Source organism: Dama dama, chromosome 4, assembly GCF_033118175.1.
Source record: "Dama dama isolate Ldn47 chromosome 4, ASM3311817v1, whole genome shotgun sequence".
NCBI classification, from domain to species: domain Eukaryota; kingdom Metazoa; phylum Chordata; class Mammalia; order Artiodactyla; family Cervidae; genus Dama; species Dama dama.
The window spans coordinates 12,340,996-12,364,501 of NC_083684.1; the positions used below are offsets into that span (position 1 = coordinate 12,340,996).

General features: G+C 54.5%; 1 protein-coding gene across 1 annotated transcript in view; it reads left to right on the plus strand.

Annotated features, from left to right (window-relative positions):
* The window catches only part of WWOX (WW domain containing oxidoreductase), an 886,744-nt gene extending 863,658 nt beyond the window's left edge, over positions 1-23,086 (plus strand). The window contains exon 9 of the mRNA XM_061138077.1: positions 22,001-23,086. Within this exon, the coding sequence (XP_060994060.1) occupies positions 22,001-22,189 (189 nt within the window). The 3' untranslated portion in view covers positions 22,190-23,086. The remainder of the gene's footprint in view (positions 1-22,000) is intronic.
* The last annotated feature ends 420 nt before the right edge of the window (positions 23,087-23,506 follow it).

A 23,506-nucleotide genomic window follows, 5' to 3' on the forward strand; every position in this document is an offset into this window, starting at 1 on the left:
GTTCTTTTTATAGCTGAGTAATACTCCATTGTGTATATATACCACAACTTTCTTATCCATTCGTCTGCTGATGGGCATCTAGGTTGCTTCCATGTCCTGGCTATTGTAAATAGTGCTGCAGTGAACATTGGGGTACACGTGTCTCTTTCAACTCTGGTTTCCTCGGTGTGTTTGCCCAACAGTGGGATCGCTGGGTCGTATGGAAGTTCTATTTCCAGTGTTTTCCACTGTTCTCCATAGTGGCTGTACCAGTTTGCATACCCACCAACAGTGTAAGAGGGTTCCCTTTTCTCCACACCCTCTCCAGCATTTATTGTTTGTAGACTTTTTCATGGCATTCATTCTGACCAGTGTGAGATGATACCTCATTGTGGTTTTGATTTGCATTTCTCTAATAACAAGTGATGCTGAGCATCTTTTCATGTATTTGTTAGCCATCTGTATGTCTTCTCTAGCCATCTGTATGTCTTCTTTGGAGAAATGTCTGTTTAGCTCTTTGGCCCCCTTTTTGAATGGGTTGTTCATTTTTCTGGTGTTGAGCTGCATGAGCTGCTTGTATATTTTGGAGATTAATTCTTTGTCAGTTGCTTTGTTTGCTGTTATTTTCTCTCATTCTGAAGGTTGCCTTTTCACCTTGCTTATAGTTTCCTTTGTTGTGCAAAAGCTTTTAAATTTAACTAGGTCCCATTTGTTTATTTTTGTTTTTATTTCCGTTACCCTGGGGGATGGGTCATAGAGGATCTTCCTGTGATTTATGTCAGAGAGTGTTCTGCCTATGTTTTCCTAGTTTCTGGTCTTACATTTAGATCTTGAATCCATTTTGAGTTTATTTTTGTGTATGGTGTTAGGAGGTTTTCTAGTTTCATTCTTTTTTTTTAATGGGAAAAAATGCACAGGAGTTACTGTGGAACCGTTAGGCAGGGATTCCTAACTGAGGTTTGTATTTGCATTCCAAAGACCACAGGACTCCACTTGACAGGTCTGATATTCAAGCCTATGGCTGGAGGGCTTAGCAACACATTTCCTGGATTAAACTGGCATGGAAGTGCAGTCGAACATCAAGTCTATTTTGTCAAGAGAGGGAAATCATTTGGAAGATAAACTCTCTGGTATTGTTTCGATGATTAAGTCATTTGGTATTAGGTAGAACTGGGAGGGCAGATCATGGCCTCAGGCTAAACCCTGCCAGCTGTCTCTTTTTGTAAATAAAGTTTTATTGGCTCACAGCCACATGCGATTGTTAACACATCGTCCCTGGCCGGTTCTGCATCAGGTAGCCAGGCCGAGTGACTGTAACCTCCCAGTGTTGCAGACCCCAGATGGTTGCTGCCCCGGTGGCTCAGCGGTGGAGAACATGCCTGCAGGGCTGGAGCCGCAGGAGACATGCGTTTGACCCCTGGTCGGGAAGGTCCCCTGGAGGAGGGCACAGCAGCCCGCCCCAGGAGGCTTGCCTGGAGAACCCCATGGGCAGAGGAGCCTGGCGGGCTGCAGGGCATAGGGTCGCAAAGACTCAGACAGCGCTGACGCAGCTGAGCACGCATGTGTACCGTTTGATGAAGTCGCAGGACCTTAAATGGGACGGTGAGCTGCTTCAGTTCAGCTCAGTTCAGTCGCTCAGTCGTGTCTGACTCTTTGCGACCCCATGGACTATAGCCTACCAGGCTCCTCTGTCCATGGGATTTTCCAGGCAATAGTATTGGAGTGGATTGCCATTTCCTTCTGCAGGGGATCTTCCCAACCCAGGGATCAAACCCGGGTCTCCCGCATTGTAGACAGATGCTTTACCGTCTGAGCCACCAGGGAAGGTATTTCCCAAAGGTTTTGAATCGTGGCTCAGCCTCTCCTATGTCTGCCTGCGGGAATGAAGTCTTGGGTTGGCCACAAAGTTCATTCAGGTTTTGCTGTAACATCTTGCTTAAAAAACCAGATGAACTCTTTGGCCAACCCAGTAGTATATCAAAGGGGAAGCGTGTGGAATATGATGTGATCCTGGGGTGGAGGGTGGCAAACAGTGTGGCTTCTATGGGTGAGAAGAAAAGGCCGTCAGGATTGCAGACGGAAATGAGGACACCTTGACTTTCCTGTGCGTATTTCTGTGGATGTTTACTGAGACATAGCTATTGCTGCCTCCAAAAAAGGCCCTCCTTTCCCCTCCAGCTACTTGATAAAAGCCCTGCTTTTGCCCTCTTTTACCTCCAGTCATGCGAAGGTCTTGGGGAAGTTCATCTCTTGCTCAATCACGAGGATCATTTGAGACATCACCAGCAGAAAGTTTCAATCAAATCCTCTTCAGACTAGACAGAAAACTTGTCAGTTGCCAGAACCACCAAACTGGCCATGATAAAGAGCAAATACCACCCACTCTTGACCTGGGTGAATGTGGGATCACCCAATATGTAATAGAGCTTCGAGCCAAGGGATAGGGATGATGCTGGAAAATCCACGCAATAAATCATCTCTTTCAAAACTCACATAGTCCTGGGGATGTGCACTTATAAGCCATCCTTCAGTGGAAAAGTACTTAGGGTGCAGTAAGTCGTTTAAACAAAATTAGTGGAAAAACAGGGAGTTTCAGGGAGCAAGAGATCAGGTTTTTTGGGCTCACCACACATCAGGTGATTTCAGCTAAAAATGGCTTAAAATACTGCAATCACTTGCAAGGCCTTACATAAACTGACCAGGAATCTGGGGCATTCGTGCTCAAGACAATTTTCTTCTCCTCAAGATAAGGGATGGGGAATTAGTCATCGGTTATTTCCAGATAATGTAGTTAGCACCTCGTGTAGTATTAGCTGGGCTGGAAGCCCTGCTCTCAGGACTGAGATTGTTCCTGCCAGTTCTCATCAGGAATACGTGTATTTCTCAAGTCTGGGTAGCCGCCCGTGAGTCATTTCTGCAGTCTGCCTGCCTTTGGGGTGCAGTGGGGCCAACAGCGCCCCCCAGCAGCCGTCTGGTCATTGGTTTGCTCATTCATTCGTTCACCGCATGGGTACTGAGGACCTCTATATGACGAATCCAGGGCTAAGTGCTGGAGAGAGCTGTGTGCGTAAAATCTCATTTGTTGGGCGTTTTGGCCTCGTCTTTATGGTGAAAGCTGAGAGAGACGTGGGGTTGTACCTGGTGAGGTCTCTGGGGACCAAGGGAAAGCTTGGGCTGGGAGATGTCCCGTGAGGTAGCACAGCGGGTCAGAAGCACCCCGAAGCTGATCCCCGCGGCTCTCTGTTGACGATGGCCCCTTCCCTCTCACTTCTGTCCCCCATCTGTATTTTTACATTTGAATCCCAGCCTGCCACTCACTGGCTGTGTATCTTTGGGCAGATTGCTTACCATCATCTGCCACTCACATGGCTGCAGGACTAGGGTGAAGGATCTGGTGCCTGGGGAGTAGGTGAATGAAGGGAGGATCACCACTTACTCCTTGGCTCTCACGCTTTCTCTGTGACGTTGGGCTCGTGAATAGTGGAGAGGAGTTGGTCCCCGTAGCTAGGAACCACCCACGGATTGCCAGGTTTCTGCTGTCTCTAGCCTCTCTGATACAAAGTTATGGCCACAGATGCTTTCCATTTCTTCTTCTGGTGCTTTCTGCTGGACCTCACAACATGTAGACTAGAAAGCAGAGGTTCTGCCACTTTCCTGGGGGTCCAGCGGCTACGACTCTGTGCTTCCACTGCAGGGGGCGTGGGTTCCATCCCTGGTTGGGGAACTAAGATCCCCCATGCTGCGCAGCACTGCCAAAAAATTAAGGAAAAAAAAAAAAAAAGCACAGGCTCTGGGGTTGGATAGAGCAGAGGTCACAGCCAGGCGCTGGCCCTCCTGCACATCTGTCGCCCGCCCGCGGCGCCCCTGTGAAGGGGGGTGGGCACGACTTAGTGCTGGGGAAGCTTGTCTGAGCGCTCTGGGGGCGCGGGGAGCTGGAGCGTGGGTTAGCTACTCCATGTCTTGACCTGAGCTCACCTTTGCACCTGCTCCGCCGCCCACCCCGATCCCTGCAGGCACGGCCCCGTCGGTCCATCCCGAAAGAGCCCGCTGGCCCAGGACCCAGCCCTGGTGAGCTCCGCATGCCGCATGCTCCACTGAGGGAGAGTGGCCCTGCAGCACCGCCGCTTCTCGGGGCGGGGGCAACACCACACACCCGGGGCTGCAGGGAGACCCCCGTCTCCTCCTGTCCTGAGGTCAGGCTCTGGAGCTCCAGCTGTGGAGAGACGGGGCTCCCGAGGCAGCCCTGGGGAGTCCGTCTCCCCTTCCTTCCCAAATGCCTGTGGCCCAGGGCCCCGGGAGGAAGCCTGCAGAGTCTGCATCCGGAGAGCCAGTTCAGGGCTGAGAGAAGGCGCCCAGGACCTGCACAAGCATCCTCTTAGCCCCTGGCCTCCTGTGCTCGCATGGCCCCGGGAGTCCCCGGGCCTGGGTTCGAATCCCAGCTCCACCATGTCCTAATTGTGTAGCCCTGAGCAAGTTTCTTAAGCCCTCTGTCCTTCAGTTTTCCTGTAAACAGGGGGACCTGATGACAAATGTATTTCACAGGGTTTATCTGAGGACTGAACATGAGGGCTTGTGAGCCGGGCTATGTGTGTGTGGAGACAGAAGCAAGCTGAGGTCAGCATCTGGCAAGTAGTAAGCAAAATATAAACGTGGTCCTCCCGTGAGCCGTCACGCGCAGAGAACCGTGGTGTCGAAAGCATAGGAACAACAATTCGGAAAGGAAATAGTTGGTGCTTATGTAGCCACTGACTCGGGTTGATTTATGTCTCCCCTGCCCAGTAAAGGATGCTCACTCGGACACCCACGCGGGTCTTTAGAGACACTTATTAGCTGCCGAGTGTGTGCCAGGCACGGGGCTGGGTGGCAGGGACCCCGCCAGGGAGACCGGAGCCCACAGCACACACCCAGCACTCACTCAGGACGGGAGTGTGGGGGGAGAGGCAGCACCAGGGGCACACAGGGGAGTGCCCTCGAACTTGGTGGGGCTGGCGTGGCCGCCGCCCAGACGCCAGTGTGGGCCCCCACCTGCCAGTTCCCCGCTTCCCTCACCTAAACCCTCCCCCTTCACTAAAGACTTCATCACGTTTCTGGAGGGGGGGCAGATGGAACGCCTGCACAGACGCCCCCCAGAGCCCGTGCTCTTTGGACCGTGCGGTACCCCCCACGCTGAAGGGTGAGCGGGGATCACACAGACGCCCCCCAGAGCCTGTGCTCCATGGACCGGGCCGTGCCCCCAGGCTGAAGGGTGAGTGGGGTCACAGCGGCGGCAGCTCCTCGGTCTGCCTGCTGTGACGGGCCAGCCCCGCACAAATACGATGCGTCTGCAGTCTGACTTGGCTACCCCAATACGACGCCGTCTGTGTTCCAGTAACTCAGGTTTGCGGGTGAGGACGCGGGCCCCGCGTGGTTCAGTGTCTCTCTCACGTCTCCCAGCTGTTGTCTCCCGTGGTCTGGGTGCCCCAGGAGGCAGACCCCTTGAGGCTCGGGGGGCTGTGCTCTGGGGGTCTGCCCCCATTGGGGGGGCGGCGCGGCCAGCAGGACGGGGGCCGGGGGAGGGCTGAGCTGCGAGCGGGGAGCAGACACTCCAGCCAGGCTGCAGGGACTGAAGCAGGGTGACCGTCAGAGGTGTCCTGAGTTGGGACGAAGGCTGCCTCCTGGAGGGGGCACGTCCGCAGGTGGGGCCGCTCCGTCTAGCCAAAGGTGCGTCCTGAGAAGGGGTCCCGCCTTCAGCACACGGCAGCCCAGCGGCTGGGGAGTGGATGACCCCGGGCTCGGTCAGGCCCCTGGGCCACGCACCGGAGTATCTGCTGCAGGGTTGTGGCTGACTGCCCTCTCCCTCTCCACAGCAGCGGAGTACAGGGCAGAGGGCGGGGAGAAGAGAAAGCCAGAGGCGGAGGTCAGCTCGTCTGCGGTAGGGACCTGCGCCTGGCCCAGGGGCCAGCCAGAAGGGGGCGCGGGTCACGTCTGCACGAGCGGGGCGGTGCTCTGGGGAGACCATCCAGGTGGTGGTCCTCGGACCCCTCCAGCAAAACCAGACGGCGGGGTTCCCCGAGATCCTTGATACGCCTGCATCATGGGTTCTAGCCAAGGAGGGAAAGCAGACCCCACTTCCTCCTTTCCTTCCGTCACTGGTTTCCGATTCTTATTTGAAAGTGCTGTTCCTCCCACAGGGGGAAGATTGGTTCACTCGGGTGGTAAAGCTGTCTTTGCCCAAAAGATTCTCCATGAATGTGGGGACAGTGACCATTACGTTCCAGGACGGGGCCTTCTCAGGCAGGGTAATCGGCGGGGACCCGTTCGTGTATCTGCCTGGGGAAGTGGCGCAACCAAAAGCAGTCTGGAGGTTTGGCTCCAGTTAGAGGCATGCGGTGTGAGCACACAGCGTCCTCTCCTCTGCGTGGTCTCCCGTCGGGGGCCGCACTGGACCCGGGGGCCTGCCGCTTGGGGACGCATGCCCTGACTCTGTGTGCGGGATAACCAGAGGCGGTGATGTCGGACCAGGGGAGTCAGCTCTGAGTCTGCCTGAGCCCAGCTTCCACCAACACCTGGAAGGTAGCTCACTGGCCTGAGATGCCCATGGCCGCGAGGGGCCCTGTGTCCTCTTCCCCCTGGGGCCCCGCCTCCCGGTCTCCATGCCCTCCCCCTTGTCCTCTTTCTGTCATCGAGGGGTAGCTGATTCCCAGTGCTGCGTTCATTTCTGTTCTGCAGCCCAGGGGCCAAGTCACACATGCATACACCTTCTCTTCCATTATGATTTATCGTAAGACGCTGAGTATAGTTCCCTGCAGGGCCTTCTGCGCCATCGTCCTGGGTGTAGCCGCACACACCTGCTGACCCCAGCCTCCCACCCCGGCCCTCCTCCCGCCCCTCCTCCTTGGGAGCCACCAGTCTGTTCTCTCCGCGACTCTGTTTTGGTTTTGTAGATAGGTTCGTTTGTGTCATATTTTAGATTCCACATGTAAGTGATGCCATATGATATTTGTCTTTCTCTTTCTGACTGACTTGGTGTGATAATCTCTTGGTCTGTCCATGTGGCTGCAGATGTCAGAAGTTTATTCTTTTTTGTGGGTAAATAGTATCCCGTTATATGTATATGTGTGTATCTACATATATATATATATGTATGTATATATCACACACCGCACCTTCTTTATGCATTCCGCCATTGATGGACATTTAGGTTGCTCCCTTGACTTGGCTGTTGTAAATACTGCTGCTGTGAACATTGGGGTGCGTGCGTCGTTTTGGATTCGAGTTTTGTCTGGATATCTGCCCAGGAGTGGGGTTCTCTTGCACCTGGTACGCCACTTACCCAGTCTCCAGCCCCTCTTCTCATACCCTGTTACTCCCTGCTGCAGCCCTGCAGGGGCTCAGATCCTGTGTCCCTAAATGAGAGACGTCTTGGGGGTGGGCAGGTGTGTTTGTCATCATATGTGGATTCCACTCTTGCACAAAGGCCCTGAGACAACTAATGAGCTATTTTCGAGGATGCTCAACTCATAGGCCGCACGGTTCCCAGTGAGCCTGGGAAACCACGAAGCCCGGAGTCATGCAGGTCTGGGTTTGGATCCCGTCGCTGCACTCAGCACTTGCCATGTCTTGTTGTGGAAAGACCTGCTCTTACGATTGTGCAAACTCCTGACCGACAGATGTGCACTAATCCTCCTGCTGCCCTTGGACGGTGAACGTATCCCCACCCATGCAGGTGCCAGTGCTGACAGAGGGGGTCCAGAGCCCAAGGGACTGCGCTCAGCTCCTGACTCTGCCACTTGCCCTTTGACCCTTGCCTCTTCGGGGTTCAGGGTCCTGCCTGTAATTGGGGAGGGTGGATGCAAAATGTGGCCCCTCCCTGGAAGCGCTGGGGGCATGAGCATCCCTTAGCTTGAGGGGTGCTCATCACAGCTGGAATTCACCAGTTCCTCCCTCATTTTACTTGTGCAAGCCTCAGTCTTCCTGTAAATGAATTGGGGACAACGATACCTCCACAAGGCTCCAGCAAGAATTCAGCAGAAACCTGGCACCCAGAAGGTGCCATGGAAGGCATCCATGCCCCGTGTGGGATTCGTACCTTAAGGCCGCAGACCCCAACCTTTTTGGTTCCAGGGACTGGTTTCTTGGAAGGCAGTTTTTCCACGGACCTGGGAGCGGGGAGCGATGCAAGCACATCACACTTACTGTGCACTTTGTCTCTATCACTATCACATCAGCTCTGCGTCCGACCATCAGGTGTTAGATCCTGGAGGTTGGGGTCCTCTGCCTTGGGGGACCGCCTTGTATGGTCAGTTGATTAGGGATCCCGAGGGCACAGACCATGGAGGACAGAGTTTTCAGTCACCTCAACAACTGGACAGCCAGCGGCACAGTTGGCTGTGTGCCCACTGACGCTTGGCTGGTAGCTGCTGACCCACCCGTCCTCAGGATGGGTCCTGTCAGGCCATCCTGAGTTCAGCACTTCTCTGAGCTGCAGGGCCAGGAGACCCTAACCGCAGGTGACTGGTCGTGAGCCCACCCTGGTGGATGCGGCCAGACAGCCCACAGATGCTCAACCGTAAACCCGGGCCCCGCCGGCCTCCAGACCTCCCTTGCAGGAGAAGCAGTTTGCAGCAGTGGGACGGTGCAGGAGAGGGCATCAGAGCCCTTCTGGGGTGGCGTCCAAAGCCACACGCGGGTGGCTGTGACGCCCTCAGACTTGAGGACGCCGGGCCCACAGCTGGGGGTCAGTGGATCAAGATGCGGAGCCAGCGAGAAGGAAGAAGGGCCCCCGAGGCCCATGGATGGGGCCCCACAGGGAGGGGATCTGTAGCCTGGCAGGGCTAGTTTCCTCGTGATCCCAGGAGGCCCTGCCGGGGCCGGGGCATGACACCAGAGCGGGTGTCCGCCACGAACGAGGACGGGGGCTTTGAACCAAGATGAACTCAGCCAGGATCCCGGCCCTGGCCCGGCAGGGAGTTCCCTCACCTCCCTCAACCTTGACAGTAACACTGCGTTGACCCAAAAGTTCGCTTGGGTGTTTCCATTGGATCTTATGGATGAACTCTTTGGCCAAGCCAATGCCTGCCTGGCCAGGTTGAGAATCAGAAGGATCAATAGGTCCCTGGCTCAGAACAAGCTCTGGGTAACCCGCAGCCATTTCTGTGGTCATCACTGCTTTGTCATCGCCGTTGGGCATCACAATGGGGGCTGGGCTAACCCTCCTGAAGGCAGCCGTTCCATCTCAGACTCACATGACGCTCTCAGGGTGGGTCTGGAAGGGAAGCAATGAAAGGGCTGGAAGGTGGCTGTACCTGGGTGGACAGTGGCTGAAGGGGAGACTCTGGGGAAGGGGACATGCGCGTTTCCAGTGGCAAAGTGAAAACGAAGATGGTGCACGGGCCATCTCTCGTGGGGCTCGAAGGGGAAGGGGGCGGGGGGCGGCTCGGAGGAGAATTTCTGCCCAGGAGGAAAGTTTACTCCTGAGTTTAGGAAACAGAGAGGGATGGGCTGCTCGACTCCCTGCCAGACCATCAGGACTGGGCTGACACTGTCTTTCAGCTTCTGAAGTTGGGAACGTGGAGCTTGCCGTGGCCGGAAGGGAGCATGTGAGCTGAAGGATGGATCAGGGTTCCCATCCGGCCGTGTCTGGCGGTCCGGGCACCAGCAGCCCTGGCCTCTTGCTGCTGACAGCATCTGTTCTGCACCCAACAACAGGCAGCTGGTTGCTTCTCACTGTGCGTGTCTGCCCGGGTGTCATCTCCCCTTCCCTCTGTGCGTTCTGGGTTCATAGACACACTCAGCGTGCTGGCAGGCATCAGTGTTTCTGAACTTGATGGCGTATTTTCAGTGAGAGTGACCCTCTGCCTTCAGGGGCAGCATTAGAATCAGAAGCCAGATGAAGTAGCCACCAGATGAACAGAGAGAAATTTACATCCACTCATACATGGGTCAGTTTTGCTCTTGAGCTGATTGATTTCTGGACTCTGAGTTGGAGGCCCTAAGGACTGCCTGCATGGTGGGAATAGTGTGAGAAAACCAGTTTTCATGCTTTGCGGCAAAAATTCAACCAGTGGAACAGGCGAGGCGGGGTTAGTTGACCCGAGGAGCTCGATTAACAGAGATGTGTATGTGCCCACCACAGAAACAGCACTGGGGCTGGCCGGGCATGGATTTCAAAGAGGATGTCACCACTTACCAGGCGGAGGAGTTCAGGACAGTCCACACCACGTCTGTGCCTCAGTCTTCTCCTCTGTGAAATGGGGCTAATACTCCCTAGCAAGGAATCCATGTCTTTTTCCAACATTTCATTATAAAAGTTTTCAGATAGAAAATTTGAAACAATAATGTGGCACCCATCAATCTACCCAACACCTATTATTCTACATGTATGCTGCACGTCTTAAAAGTTGATTTTTTTGTTTTATGTTGGAGTATAGTTGATTTATTGTGTTGTGCTAGTTGCAGGTACACAACTGGATGATTCAGTTACATGTATATAGATACTCTTCTTCCTGTTCTTCTCCCATGTAGGTTACCACGGAATATCGAGTAGAGTTCCCGTGCTGTACGGGGGTCTGTGTTGATTATCTGTTGTGTCTGTAGAAGTGTGTATCCATTAATCCCAAACTCCTAATGTATTCCCCACCTCCCCCGTTTGGTAAGTTTGTTTTTGAAGTCTGTGAGGCTGTTTCTGCTTTGTCAGTAGGTTCACTTGCATCATTTATTTGATCCCACGTGTAAATGATATCACACGGTATTCGGTTTTCTCTGACTTACTGCGCTTAGTGTGATGATGTCTAGTTGCATCCTTGCTGCTGCAGACGGCATTATTTCATTCTTTTTTCTGTCTGAATAATATCTCCATCGCATATGTGCACCACATCCTTTTCACCCACTCATCTGTCGATGGGCATTTAGGTTGCCTCCGTGTCTTGACTGTTGTGAATCTTGCTGCTTGGAACATTGGCGTGCATGGATCTTTTCAAATGACGGTTTTCTCTGGCTATATGCCCCGGAGTGGGATTGCTGGATCCTGTGGTAATTCTAGTTTTAGCTTTTTAAGGAATACTGCACTTAGAAAACCCTGCATCTGCTCTCTTGTCCCATCTGTCCCTTTTCCTAGGGACCGCTGCACGGGGACATGTGGTGGTTTAGATGGATACGTGCACAGGCCCACCAGGGCAGGGGGCGGGGCCTGGGATTTCACAGCGCTTAGTGTGTGAGTGTGGCTGTCGTTAAAATGTCAGTGCCCCGCCTTCAGGGATGTGAACTTGGTTCTGGTTGCCGTGATCTGGGCTGGGGGGGTGGGGAGGCCGAGGAGCCTTGGAATCCATGGCTAGGCTGGTACCCAGAGGTGCTGGGTGAAAGTTGGTGAGACAGTGACTGCCTCTTGAATTTCTTGCTCAGAAGGTAGAAAGTGCCCCCAGCCTGCTTTCAGGTCCCTCAGATGGAGGACGGAGGAGTTATTTTGACCCAGATGCTTCCTCCTCCAGATTTTTAACAGACAGACTTGTGGCCGAGGGTGAACTAGTGCTGTGGAGCTCTCAGGGAACCCCCAGACGTCATCAGTGACCCTCCTGAGAAGCGAGAAGGGGCTGTTAGGCCGCCCGTTTCATAGGCGGGGAGACTGAGGCTGTGTCCTGTCGCAGAGCTGCCGGTGGCAGAGCTGGAATTTGAATTCCTGTGTCTCGGGCTTCAGCTCCTGGGCTCTCCCCGTCACCCCACACCACCCCCCACCTTCAGAGACACCCTGATCGCCCCTCCACCCGCCCCTCGCTCTGTCCCCTCCACGACTGAAGGGATGACGCTGACCCGCGTCCAGCGGGGTCAGAAAGGCTCTCTCCCAGCCCCGGGGGGAGTGCCAGGGACCTTTTAAAGGGGACCCCGCGGGCGGCAAGGACTGGTCTCACCCGCTTGGCCGGGGAGCTGGGTTCATACAGGACACCAGGTCCGGCTCTGTGTGCTGAAGCCCCAGCTTTGCAGTGTTCTCAAGGGCCCCCATGATTTCCTGGTGCCATCGAATGAAGTTTGGAAACTTCAAAAAAAAGGTCCCCAAAGAAACTGTCAGTGCATTTACCTGGAAGCATCACATGTGGGGAAAAACACCTTCAGTGTGAGCGCAGTTTTCCAGCCGTTAGGAAGTTTATGTGCGGCTCGGTTTCCGTAGACACCCTAGGGAATGGCCTGCTTCCTCAGTGGAGACCCGAGTGTCGCTGGCTTCCCTCCTCTCTTCCTTAGCCTTCGGTACCTTCCCCTCGTCCCCACGTATGGACAGGAAGGGTAACTGCATTGAAACCTGGCGCTGAGACTTGTCTGTGGAAGACGGTGTGACTTGGAAGCTCGAGTATCTTCGTTTTTGCCGTCTCCCCAGCGTTCTGTGGCTTCCACACCCAGTGTCGCCGTGTGCAGGCGAGAGACGGAGAACTTCCGGTTCATCACGTGCTTTCTCCACCAGACACACGGTTGTCCGCCAGCGGGAAGGGGCAGCGGTCTGTGGGAGAGCAGCTGAGCGTGGGGTGCGGAGCTGTCTGCAGATCAGGTTTTCCCGGCACGCAGCCGCGTTCGCTGCGGTGTGTGTTGTGCACGGCTGTCTCCCCAACAGCAACGGCAGGTCTGAGTAGTTGTGATAGCACCCATAGGGCCTACTGGGCCAGAATACTTCTGTCACCCTTTGCAGAAAAACTGTATTTGCTGACTGTTGGTAAACAGCACAGACTTGGGCTTTGGGGGCATCTAGCAGGTGGTCACTTTTGCCGGCATCGTTGGGTGGCTCAGTCGTGTCTGTCTGTGACCCCACGGACTGTAGCACGCCAGGCTCTGCTGTCGCCTTAGGCACATGCTACTCTTGCTGTGACTCAGGTTCTGCATCTTTGAAATGGAAACAACAGGGTTCTTTCTTAGGGTCCTGGGACTCTAAAGCCTCTAGCTCTGGCCTTGGTACCTTTAGGGGAACAGTAGGTACAAATCTATTGTTTTTACTTCCTATTCTTTTGATAGAAAAATCCAAAGACATGGGTTTGATCCCTGGGTCGGGAAGATCCCCTGGAGGAGAGCATGGCAGTATTCTCCATCTCCATCTCCAGTATTCTTGCCTGGAGAATCCCATGGACAGAGCGGCGTGGCAGGGCTACAATCCATGGGGTTGCAAAGAGTCAGACACGACGGAAGTGACTTAGCACACACGCACACACTCCCTTTTCTTTTGATAGAAAAACCCAAAGACACCAATCTTAAGATTCTAAAAGTCCTTTAGAACAGGGGTCCCCAGCCTCCAGGATCTAATGCCTGATGATCTGAGGTGGAGCTGATGTAATAATGAATAAAAGTGCACAGTAAGTCATGTGCTTGAATCCTCCCCAAGCCACCACCCCCATGTGGAAGAATTGTCTTCCACAAAACCAGTCCCTGGGGCCAAAAACGTTGGGGACCACTGCTCTCGAAAACCAAAGGACCGAGTGTGTAAACACCCAGGACAGACGGCTGAGCCCGTCCTGGCCCGGTGGCTGCCCAGGCACCCCTTTGCCGGCAGCAGGTGAGGGGGCCCGTCCGGGAGGCGCTGGGGGATAGGAAGGCAAACAAAAGAAGCAACAGCAGTCTAGGAAGAAATCTTTAATTTCTGTTCAGCTTTCAAGAGTTTGAGAGAGGTGTTGGTTGTTTTTCTTTTTAACAAACCAGTTCAAGTACATGCCTTCAGATTATAAAAGTACCTGAAATTGCCTAGAATATCAGCATGCAAAGCTTGTTAGTATTTACATATATTTACATAGGGAAACAAGAGAAGGATCTACAGGTATTTACAGTCTACACAGGAGAGGAGAAAGGCGGCCTAATTGTATTTCCTAAAATACAGTCGATGAGTAGTCAGCACATGCATATTTAGAGAATATTTGCATGATAGAATGCAATTTAAAAAAAAAAAAAGACACACCTTTGTAACTTTCTATGCTAAGGTGTTGCATAATCAAGGTAAGTGTGTGTGTGTTGTTTCTAGTCTTTTTGCATCAAGTGCTTTAAAATGTTCCCTAACACCCAGGCAGAATTATTTACCCTGGCAATTAAAGGCCCAGCCTACGCGATCACACTGCCGGTGGATGAAGTACCTACTGTTTCTCGTCTCCCCATCGACCGCTGTGACGAGGTCCGTCTGTGCAGAGGCAGTGCCCGGGCACTCACCGTTAACTATGGAAGTAATATAGATGAGACGCTGTCGCATGTGCCCAATGAAATGTTAACGAGGCCCACGTCTCTGCGCCTGAGAAGTGAGCCGACAGGGAAAGCCCGCTATGGAAGGACACAGACGCGCTCGGGGTGGGGTTATTGCAGGCTCCGTTCCTGTAATTCGTCTCTGGGAGAGTGAAGAGTCAGTCCATCTCTAACCACAGCGGGCCGGCGGAGGCGACCGTGTGGGTTTTACCCGCCCACCGCACGCCTTGTCAGCACCGTGTCAGAGACTCTGCGCCCTCGGTGTCAGCCTTGGAACAGCGACACACCGCTTTGTCAGGGTCTGTCTGCTCTCGGGGACGGTCAGCTCTCGGTTTCCTAAAAAACCGTGGCAGGTCCCTCCAGTGTGATTCTGTGCAGACGAAGGGGAGTGGGGAGAGGCCTGCTTCACCCATACTCTGCAGCCTTAGGTTAGAATTGAACCCACTCATTCTGCCTGGCAATAGTTTCAAAGGTTTATTTCAGCATACATGGCAAATACAGAGGCATACATTTATGTACAGTATACGGAGCTAGCTAGAATATGGGTTAAAGAAGTAAAAATGTAAAATGTCACAAATTGACACAGGCTAAATATCTTCTCTGAGCTGTCTATAAACACTCAGCAGTCCTTCAGTCCTGTCCAGGTGGCCGGGTTGGAAAATTTCAGGGATGGGCCATCAGATTCGTCCCAGGCAGGAGAACGATCCTTGATTGGTGGTAGCATTCTAAGATCCGTTTCAGAGTTACCTGTGGAAGAATGGGTGCCCGAGTGCAGTTTCTCATCCTGACCAGAGAACCGCCCCCCCACCCCCCATTTGAAAAGCAGTGTGTGCACCCCAGGCAGGACCAGCAGGGAAGGCCCAGGGAACGCTCCCGTGGATGTAAGAAAGATGGAACAGAGGTGAGAGCATCTTCCCCCATGTTTAATGGGACCATCTCTCCAGCCCAATCAGTTCTAGAACATCTTTGACACCACTGGTAGAACAGGCGTGAATAACATCGCCCGCCTGGACTGTACTCAGTTGTTCTTTTTTCCTTCCCTGCTCCGGACGACCTCCCGCTCAATACCAGCAGGTGTCAGAAAAAGGAAACCATTCTAAGTAGCCACCTCCAGTCTCTCGAGACCAGCCGTCCGTCAGTCATGGAACCCATGCCACACTTTGGGCAAGGATCCTGGAACACGTAAGGGGTATGCAAAGGGCCTCGATGTCAAGGCAAGTTCAGCAAAGGTCATCCCATTAGAAAACAGAGCCCTGAAAACCTCCACAGGTCACTCTGCCCTGCAGCACTGCTGCTGAGGCCAGCAAAAGTCCTCTGGAGCCTCGCTTTCCAGGACAGACAGGGCCCCGGGCCTCTGCGGATGGCTCAAAGTGGCTGCCTCTGCCTCCCCTAACTTAGGCTCAGGAAGACATTTGTTCTCCTGCCTTCACAAAGTCTTCCCAGCCTTCCATCCTGAACCCACTAGTCCCTGGGCTTGCTTCCACAGATATCTCAGAGCGTCGTAGCAACTGTTCTCCTAACTTCCCAACTCATTCCTCCCTGGTCTTCAAGTCAGTCTCTCCAACCTCCTCGATGACCTTGCTAGAGATGCGTGACTCTTGTCAAGGAGACCATGTGATCTTTGTAGCCTGACGAGGATTTGGGGTCCCTGCACTGCAAACGGGAAAGCTTTCATGTCATCGGATTCTCTCTCAGCAGAGGCCTGTGAACGTACGCTGTCCCCCGTGTGCCCCCCAGACATCTCCCTGGGACGGGCATCTGCTTCCTGGGCTGTGTCCTGTGCCAGGACCAGTCGCGCTGGCGGTGATGGGCTGGCACGACCCACGGCTTCGCACTCCTCCAGAGCACCTCCCGGAGCTCCCCCAGCCTGCGCCCCGTGCCCCCCAGGGAAGGATGGGAGAGACGGCGACTGGGAGGGGGCCTCTGAGGTTCTCCCTCTCGTGACCCTCCTCTTAGCGAGAGGGGAACGCCCCTACACACCGCGGTAGGTGCGCCTTCTCTTCCGTCAGGCTCAGGACTGAACGTGATCCTAGGGATTCCCCAGCACGCGCGCCAACTTTTCCAGCCTGCACAGTGAGGACAAACGTCCACTTTCCTGACGCGTCTCACTTTTTCTGTTTCAGAACTTGAGTTTGGATTTCCCTGTGTAACCTGTCCTGAGGACAGCCTGTGCGTCGGCAAGCCTCTTGCGGGCTGTGAAGGAAGTTACCCTTTGACACCTGCAGGAGGCGTTTGCACGCATCTCGGCGTGCACTGTGTGGACGCCGTCCCTGGTTAGGCATTTGTAGGGATGAGTTTGTTGACAGTGAATCGGGCCAGGGGAGGGGAGATGGGCCAGTCTCCCCTGCACACCAGCTGTAAGGTGGCAGGTGGCACCTCCAAACGGCCACACCCATTGCACATCTGTGAATTCATACCCTGGAGATTGCTTAGGTTTCCCTGGTCTTGTGGTTCCACTCACACTTTGGAAAACGTCCGTGTCGTTCAGGGGCAGTGGATTCCTGGCTGGTCCAGTCTGGCGTGTGGAGGTGGCACTTTAAATCAGGCCATGGCTTTGTTAGGGGTCATTGGCTCTTGGCTCTTCTGAGGTGGCGCTGACTCTTCAGTTTTGTTAATCCAAATGGATATAATTTCAATTTAGTGGCCTGCCTAAATCAACAGCAGGAAAATCTCCTCATGCTTCCCTGCTGAGCGCCCTACAGCCTGTGAACACGTTTCCTCTTGGGCCACGTCAGGGCTGCAATGGGGGCCAGCCAGGCCCGGCTGGGAGGAAGGGAGGGGCCCCCGAGGCGACTCCGCCGCCTGGGAGACGCGGGGTGCGCGGTGTGCAGACGGGGGCGCAGGATGGTGGCTTCGTGTCGCGGCTGCTCTGGGTTCCTGGGGTCGGCCAGTGCAGCCCCGGAAGAGTGGCGTGTGAGCTCGGGTATGAAGTGGGCTTCTCTGAGGCGGGATGACGACCATCCGCTGGCAGGGGCTGGAACGTCGTGCCCCTCACAGAGCTCCCTGCCCAGCGCCGGGGGAGCTGCGGGCTCACGGTCGGTGCCCCCATCCGCACCGCTCGAACAATCCCGTCTGCAACCACGCGCTGGGAAAGCTCGCCCGGGTGGAGGCCGAGAGTCCTGGCGAGTCACGATCTCAGTCTTCTCCGCCCTCTCGTTGTCCTGGAGGAAGCGGGTCTGTTCCTGGTGAGCACAGGTGCCGCACCCAAGCCCGAGGGCCCTGTGTTGGTCGTGGTCCCCCCGGGCGGGGAGCCCCACTGCCCTGCATGCTGGGCGTCTCTGGAAACACGTGGCTCATCTGTCAGCTTAAAAGACGGTTCTCAGATGGCGAGTAGGGCACACATAACCTTTTGGAGCCACTTGCTGTGGTTTCTCTCCACAGCCAAATGGTACTGTTTGAGCAACCGCTGTGTTCCCAGCCCCACGGTCTCAGGAGATGAATCTGAAACACCACATTCCCTGTGGCTCAGGCGGCAGAGAACCCACCTGCAGTGGAGGAGATGCAGGTTCCATCCCTGGGTCGGGAAGATCCCCTGAAGAAGGGGATGGCACCCCACTCCAGTATTCTGGCCTGGGAAATCCCATGGACAGAGGAGCCTGGCAGGCTGCAGTCCGTGGGGTCTCAAAGAGTCGGACGTGACCAAGTGACAAAGCAACCCCTGGGAGAGGGGGCGTCCCACCCGCGACCACTGTGTCCGTGGCCCCGTGCCCACCAAGGCTGCGTGGGGAAGCGCTCTGCCGTACTCACCGGAGCGCGGGCCGCGTCTGCACTGGGGAAGTGTTTGCTGTGCCCACAGACCGCAGATGAGCAACGGGGGGAAGCTTTGGGGGTTCAGAGAGGCACCCGTCTCCTCCTCCTCCGGCGCTGGCAAGGTTCTCTGTCCCGGGAACCCAGCGCCTCCTCAGCGCCCGCCCAGAAGGGCCGCTCCTTCCCCGCCGTGGGTCCCCGGTCCCGCCTCAGTCCTGAGAGAGCGGCTGTAGGACCCCTGCCTGCTCTCAAAACCACTGACCACACAGACACCCCGTGACTGTGCGTCTACTTTTTTATGTCTCAGAGTTAAATCTGTTTTAAGACAGGAATCTATTTTTTTTAAAGAAGCATGCATTTTAAAACTAGAGAAATCTGAAAACTAAACATAATGTTGTAACGTGTGTCCTTATCAAAACGTGAGCTATATTAGAGAACCTACTGATGCATCACAAATACTACTATGTGGGTGGGTTTTCTTTAAGCCTGGATTGTCCATCTGAAACTCCCATAACTTCCTCTTTCAAAGAGTCAATATTCCTCTGTATTCCATGCTGACAGCTGCGAACTGATGGCTAGTGGTTATCAAATAACTGTGGATGAAAAGCGGCTACTTCAATAGATTCATCCCAACCATGGGCTTGGGGAGGATGGATAGTTTAGATCTCAAGGCCCCAACAATAAACAAATTGCAAACCGCTGTCTAAATCCCACCTTTCTGTAGCTGGAGACGGTGCCGCTCAGCTGACAACTGATTTCTAAAAGAGAATGATGAACCCTTATTACCCAGATACTCTTAAAAATCCCAAACAAGAATCCCAGGTGATTTTTACATACACTATAGAGATGGATGACGGCGTGCTCCTCTGGCAGCTTGCAAACGTTTGACTGAATCAGAAGTGGCATTCGGGCATGATTAAAGCCTCTCCCGGCTTCCCAGAAATCCTCAGCCCCCACCCCACGCCCACCCCACACCCACCCCCTACGGCGATCCACACCCTGCCTCTCCACCCCTGGTGCAGGACAGATGCTGCACCCCAGTCCTCAGACTCCCCGTAAACTGTTGGTAAAATCACCAAGAGGAACCCCCTGCCCCAGCCCGTGTTTGTATGTCAAGACACTGCTATTATCTTATCACAGTGGATCAGCAAGCAGTGGTGACAGGCAGCAAGGCATAGCCTCAGATATTTCATAACAGAGTTGTTAACATCGTCTCCTTTATGGGGCTCTTTCATCTTCTCTGAATTATGTGCTGACGCCCCCCCACCCCCATACACAAAGTGGCATGAAAGTCATCTGACTGTGATGAAAGTGCTCTTTAAAAATTTTTCTTCCATCGGTTTAAAAATGTTTTCTCTTGTAGCAGCCACACCAGCTCATTCACTAATACGATTTCCTAATGTGGCTCCCGTCTCACTCTGGAGCATAGGCAGGCCAGACGGCCGATGAGCCAGCAATTAGCGCTTGTTGAAAGTGTCATCGCCTCCGACCGTATAAAGATGGGCCCCGGATGCTGCCGTTGGGGTCACCCCTTCACCGTCCGGTCTTTGCCAGGCGTGCACAGTTGGTCTTCGGAGGGGAGAAGCTGGTCTTTGCTTTCAGGTGCCCTGTGGTACTGGCGTCTTGCACAGAACCGGCACCAGCGGTGATGAGATCTAAGTTGCGTACCACCCTGAGCCAAGTGGCAAAGGCCTCGAAGCCACCCAGTCCTTGATGAAAGATTGGGCATTTCTAAAATTTATGGTTTTCGGCATGGTAGCCAAGTGGAGGTTTACATGAAATGAGGCTAGCTTCAATTGCTTTCAGATACCATGAGGAGGGAGAATGTGTGTGCCCCCAGCTCCCTCATCAGCTCGATTCTGAATCAGTCTGAGTGCCGAATTTCTCTGCAAAAATACCATTCCGACAACGCGAGAGTGCAACACGATAGCATTTTAGAAGGTCAGAGTGGCACAAGATTGCACTGGGTTTGGAAGAATTCCGTCTGCTGCCTTCCCAAGTGGGCACCTTTGATCCTTTGTCAGGGCTGGTGGAGCCTGTGAAAGGCCAGTTTGTTGTATGTATGAATGCTGATATTATAGCCACTCTGGGGCGGGGTGGGGAGCCTGGATCTTGGGGTGAGCGGACTCGCTCGCCACTTGAGAACTCATGACAAACCCCCTGGTCCCTCTTGGGTGGGTTTGGGAGTTGCAGAGTACAGCGGAAACCTGACAGATGTCCAGAAAATTCCCCAGAGCACCACCTCCACCCGCCAGCAGCATGCCAAGAATCAAGGCCCAGGTGGTATTGGCTTGGGCGGGCCAGACGAGCCCCTCAAGTCTCCCATCCATCTCTAGCAGGCACCCCGCTGCCTTTTGCCCCACATGGGGTGCAGGGGACTCGGACGAGCCACTTGAACTTGGTTAGATAAACATGCCAGATGCTAAGCTAAGGGTTACTAGGAGTAACAGCTCAGCAAAAGGGAAGCAGGGTGATGCGGACTTGCGTTCATTAGACCTGGGCCGCACAAAATCAATCTTAAAAGAAGTAGCTGAATCCCAGCACTCAGCTGGCTGGCTGGGGAGCGGGCCTGGGTATTAGGGTTGGGGAATGGACTAACCAGTTCCCGCTTGGTTCAGGTCACACCAGGGGTTCAAACTTTGGACCCGTGGGTCTTGTCCAGTGCAGTGGACAGCCCCAGGGTCAGAACTCTCACCTCCATCTCATTCCAACGCCACACCACCCGCCTCCCCAACAAGCATGTCACTTGAGTGTATTTGCCTTTTTGGTTTTCAGACAAATTCAGTAAGTACTGTCCTCTTCAGAACAACCCCCAAGTCTGTTTCACAGTACTTTCCTCAAATGGTAAACACCCCAAGACCTCGCTTCTCAGAATGCCCTGGGCTCCCAGGGATTATGGGTGTAACCATAGACACACAAACCAAGGCATGTAGGGGGACGTTCTCTCCCCAGCACTCTGCTGGGGCCCAGTGTGAACTCCAAGAGGCAGGAGAGGGTCGGCTTTCGGGTGGGGAGGGAACGCGCTTCAGCCCCCCTCAGAGGGTTTCAGTGTTTTCCTAACAGTGACCTTATCGCCCGTTATCTTTCTCTGATTCTCCTCTGCCCCCCCCCACCCCTCCATCACCTGATAATTAGTTGATGCACCAAGGGCTGTGATGCACATAAATAATCAGAAGATGCCAGATAAACTGTATTGCTTTTAAATTAGAGCCGTGCCGACCGTGTCTCCTTACGAGCACCAGCCTATTATTTTTAATTATGGCTCGCAAAGCAAAGTGATTTCTTGCCCTCCTCCCAGCATCCCTGACAGCATCCTGTCAGCTCGGGTGATATGGGGCCCCGTCGGCGCACACATCCCTAGCCACAGCACCTGCTGTTACTCAAAAGGTCAGTCAGAAGTGATCAATGGCACTCATTACGACGTGCATTTAGAAGTGGGCTGAGAGGACGTGGACCCTCGAGCCGCTGTCCCCCTGCAGGTACTGGCAGGATGTGACAGTTATAAAAAGGGCTCCAGGATCCCGATCAGATTTCTGTCTCGTGTCCGCAGGAGGCACGTGTGTACGGCGGGGAACACGTGTATACGTGCACACCTCACACGTTTTCACACACCTCCCAAAGCCTTCCCCTCGCAGCACCGAGGGCAAAGAACAAGGACACACGTGGCCCCGGTCCTGCTTGGCTTTCTACCCACTGGCCCGCGGTGAGAGCGGTGGGTTTAGTTCAGACAGAAGTCTCGTAAAAACATCTCAGTGTCTCACGACATCATGCGTTGCACAGTCAGGAGGTTGGATGGATTTGTTCCTGCTGGTTGGAAAGGATCCCGTCCTGCTCACGTGGTCAGCAGAGGCACGTGATGCAACAGACTGAGAGGCGTGTTGTGTTCAAAGCCTTTTCCTGCGTGAGCCGTGAAAAGTCGCTCCGGGCGGAGTTCACGATGCGCTTTCCCAGGACCGCCCCGCCATACCTCTGGGTTCGGGGCCCCTGCTGAGCTCCAGGGGCCTCCGCAGCAGGTGGGGAGGGCGCTCCCGGTGAAGGACAGCCCCCGCCACCTGACTTTTCTCATGCACCGTTCTCATCTCTCCTCTCTGCCCCGCAGCAACAGGGAGCCGCCACCACGGTGTACTGCGCTGTCGCCCCGGAGCTGGAGGGCCTGGGAGGGATGTACTTCAACAGCTGCTGCCGCTGCCTGCCATCAGCCGAAGCCCAGAGCGAAGACACGGCGCGGGCCCTGTGGGCACTCAGCGAGCGACTGCTCCAGGGAGCGCCCGGCGGCCCACCCACCTAGATGGCCATCAGCCCAACACCCACCCTGCTGGACTGCCCCCCCCCCCACCTCTCACCCCGCAGCCTTCCACGTCCCCCGACCCAGACCCACCAGAGGCCCAGGACGTAAGCGCCGGTGCGACAGAGCATGTGGCGTTAGGTACCCCTGGGGAGCAGGGCGTTGTGGGGAGAAGGGGTGGTACCTCTTATCCGGGGCTGGGGGGCAACCTAGGTCCCTCTGCTGCCCTGGCGATGGCCCGTGTGACGGTGAAGCTTCGCGGGTAGGGAGGTTCTCCGTCCCACCGCAGAAGCACGTGCAGTTCTCACCATTCAGGGTCCCCTGGAGCCCCCCACCCCGTCCCACCAGCCACCACCCCAGCCACACGCCCACGGCCACACGGTAGCCAGGAGCAGGCTGTCTCCTGTCTGGGGAAGAAAGAGCCAGTGTTTATCCTTCACGCACTCCTCTGCGAGATCACTGTTCCATCCTGACCCAGTCTGCGTCCTGGAGAGAGGCCCCTCTGGCCCTTGTTCCAGCCGAGGCGGAGGGGACACTTTGAAACGGGTGGTGCGGACAGTGAGCGTGTTGCAGAGTACCGGTCCACTGCCGGAGCTGCACAAAAGGTTCTTCAGATCATGACAAGCAGATCGTAGCGATCACCCCCCAGACACCATGACAGGCAGGAGAGGGAGCCTTGCACCCCTAAGAGTACCCCAGATGTTTGGGGACTGGGGGATAAAAAGCCTTCATCCTTTTCATCCTTCCATCCTTTTCATCCCTTCATCCTTCCCGCATAGTTTCAGGAAGCGACCCCGTCACAGAGGTGCACGGCCCCCCGCCTGTCTGTTCAGCGTCCTGCTTCCGCGTCCTCTTGTCCCTTCCATCCCACGCTTAATAAAAGAACATGCTTGAATATTATCACCTGAAGTTTGTCTTGTTCCTTTACATGTTTGTTTCAGTTTTCTGTTTTGTTTTTTTGTTTTTTAGAAAAGCAATCTAGAGGAAAAAAATAAAGCGCTTCTTGTAGACGCCAGGAAAACACCATTCTTGTGTCTTCTCTGAGCTTGCTTTGTTTTTGTGCTTTGTGGCTGTCTGCGGGCCGAGTTGTCTCACGCGATCAGCATGCCAGCATCATATTTTCTGCTGAAGAGAGAAAGAAAGAGAAAAATGACTGTTGTTAAATTTCACCTTTAGAAGTTTTGTTATTACGCATGGTGGGTCATCTCAGTCCGCCACGGTGTGTTCCCCGTGTGATGCCCGGGTTCCTGGTGAGTAGGCAGTGTCTCCTGATGAGGATGGGGGTGGTTTGGGGCCCTTTGCCCCTGGTCCTGCATCTCA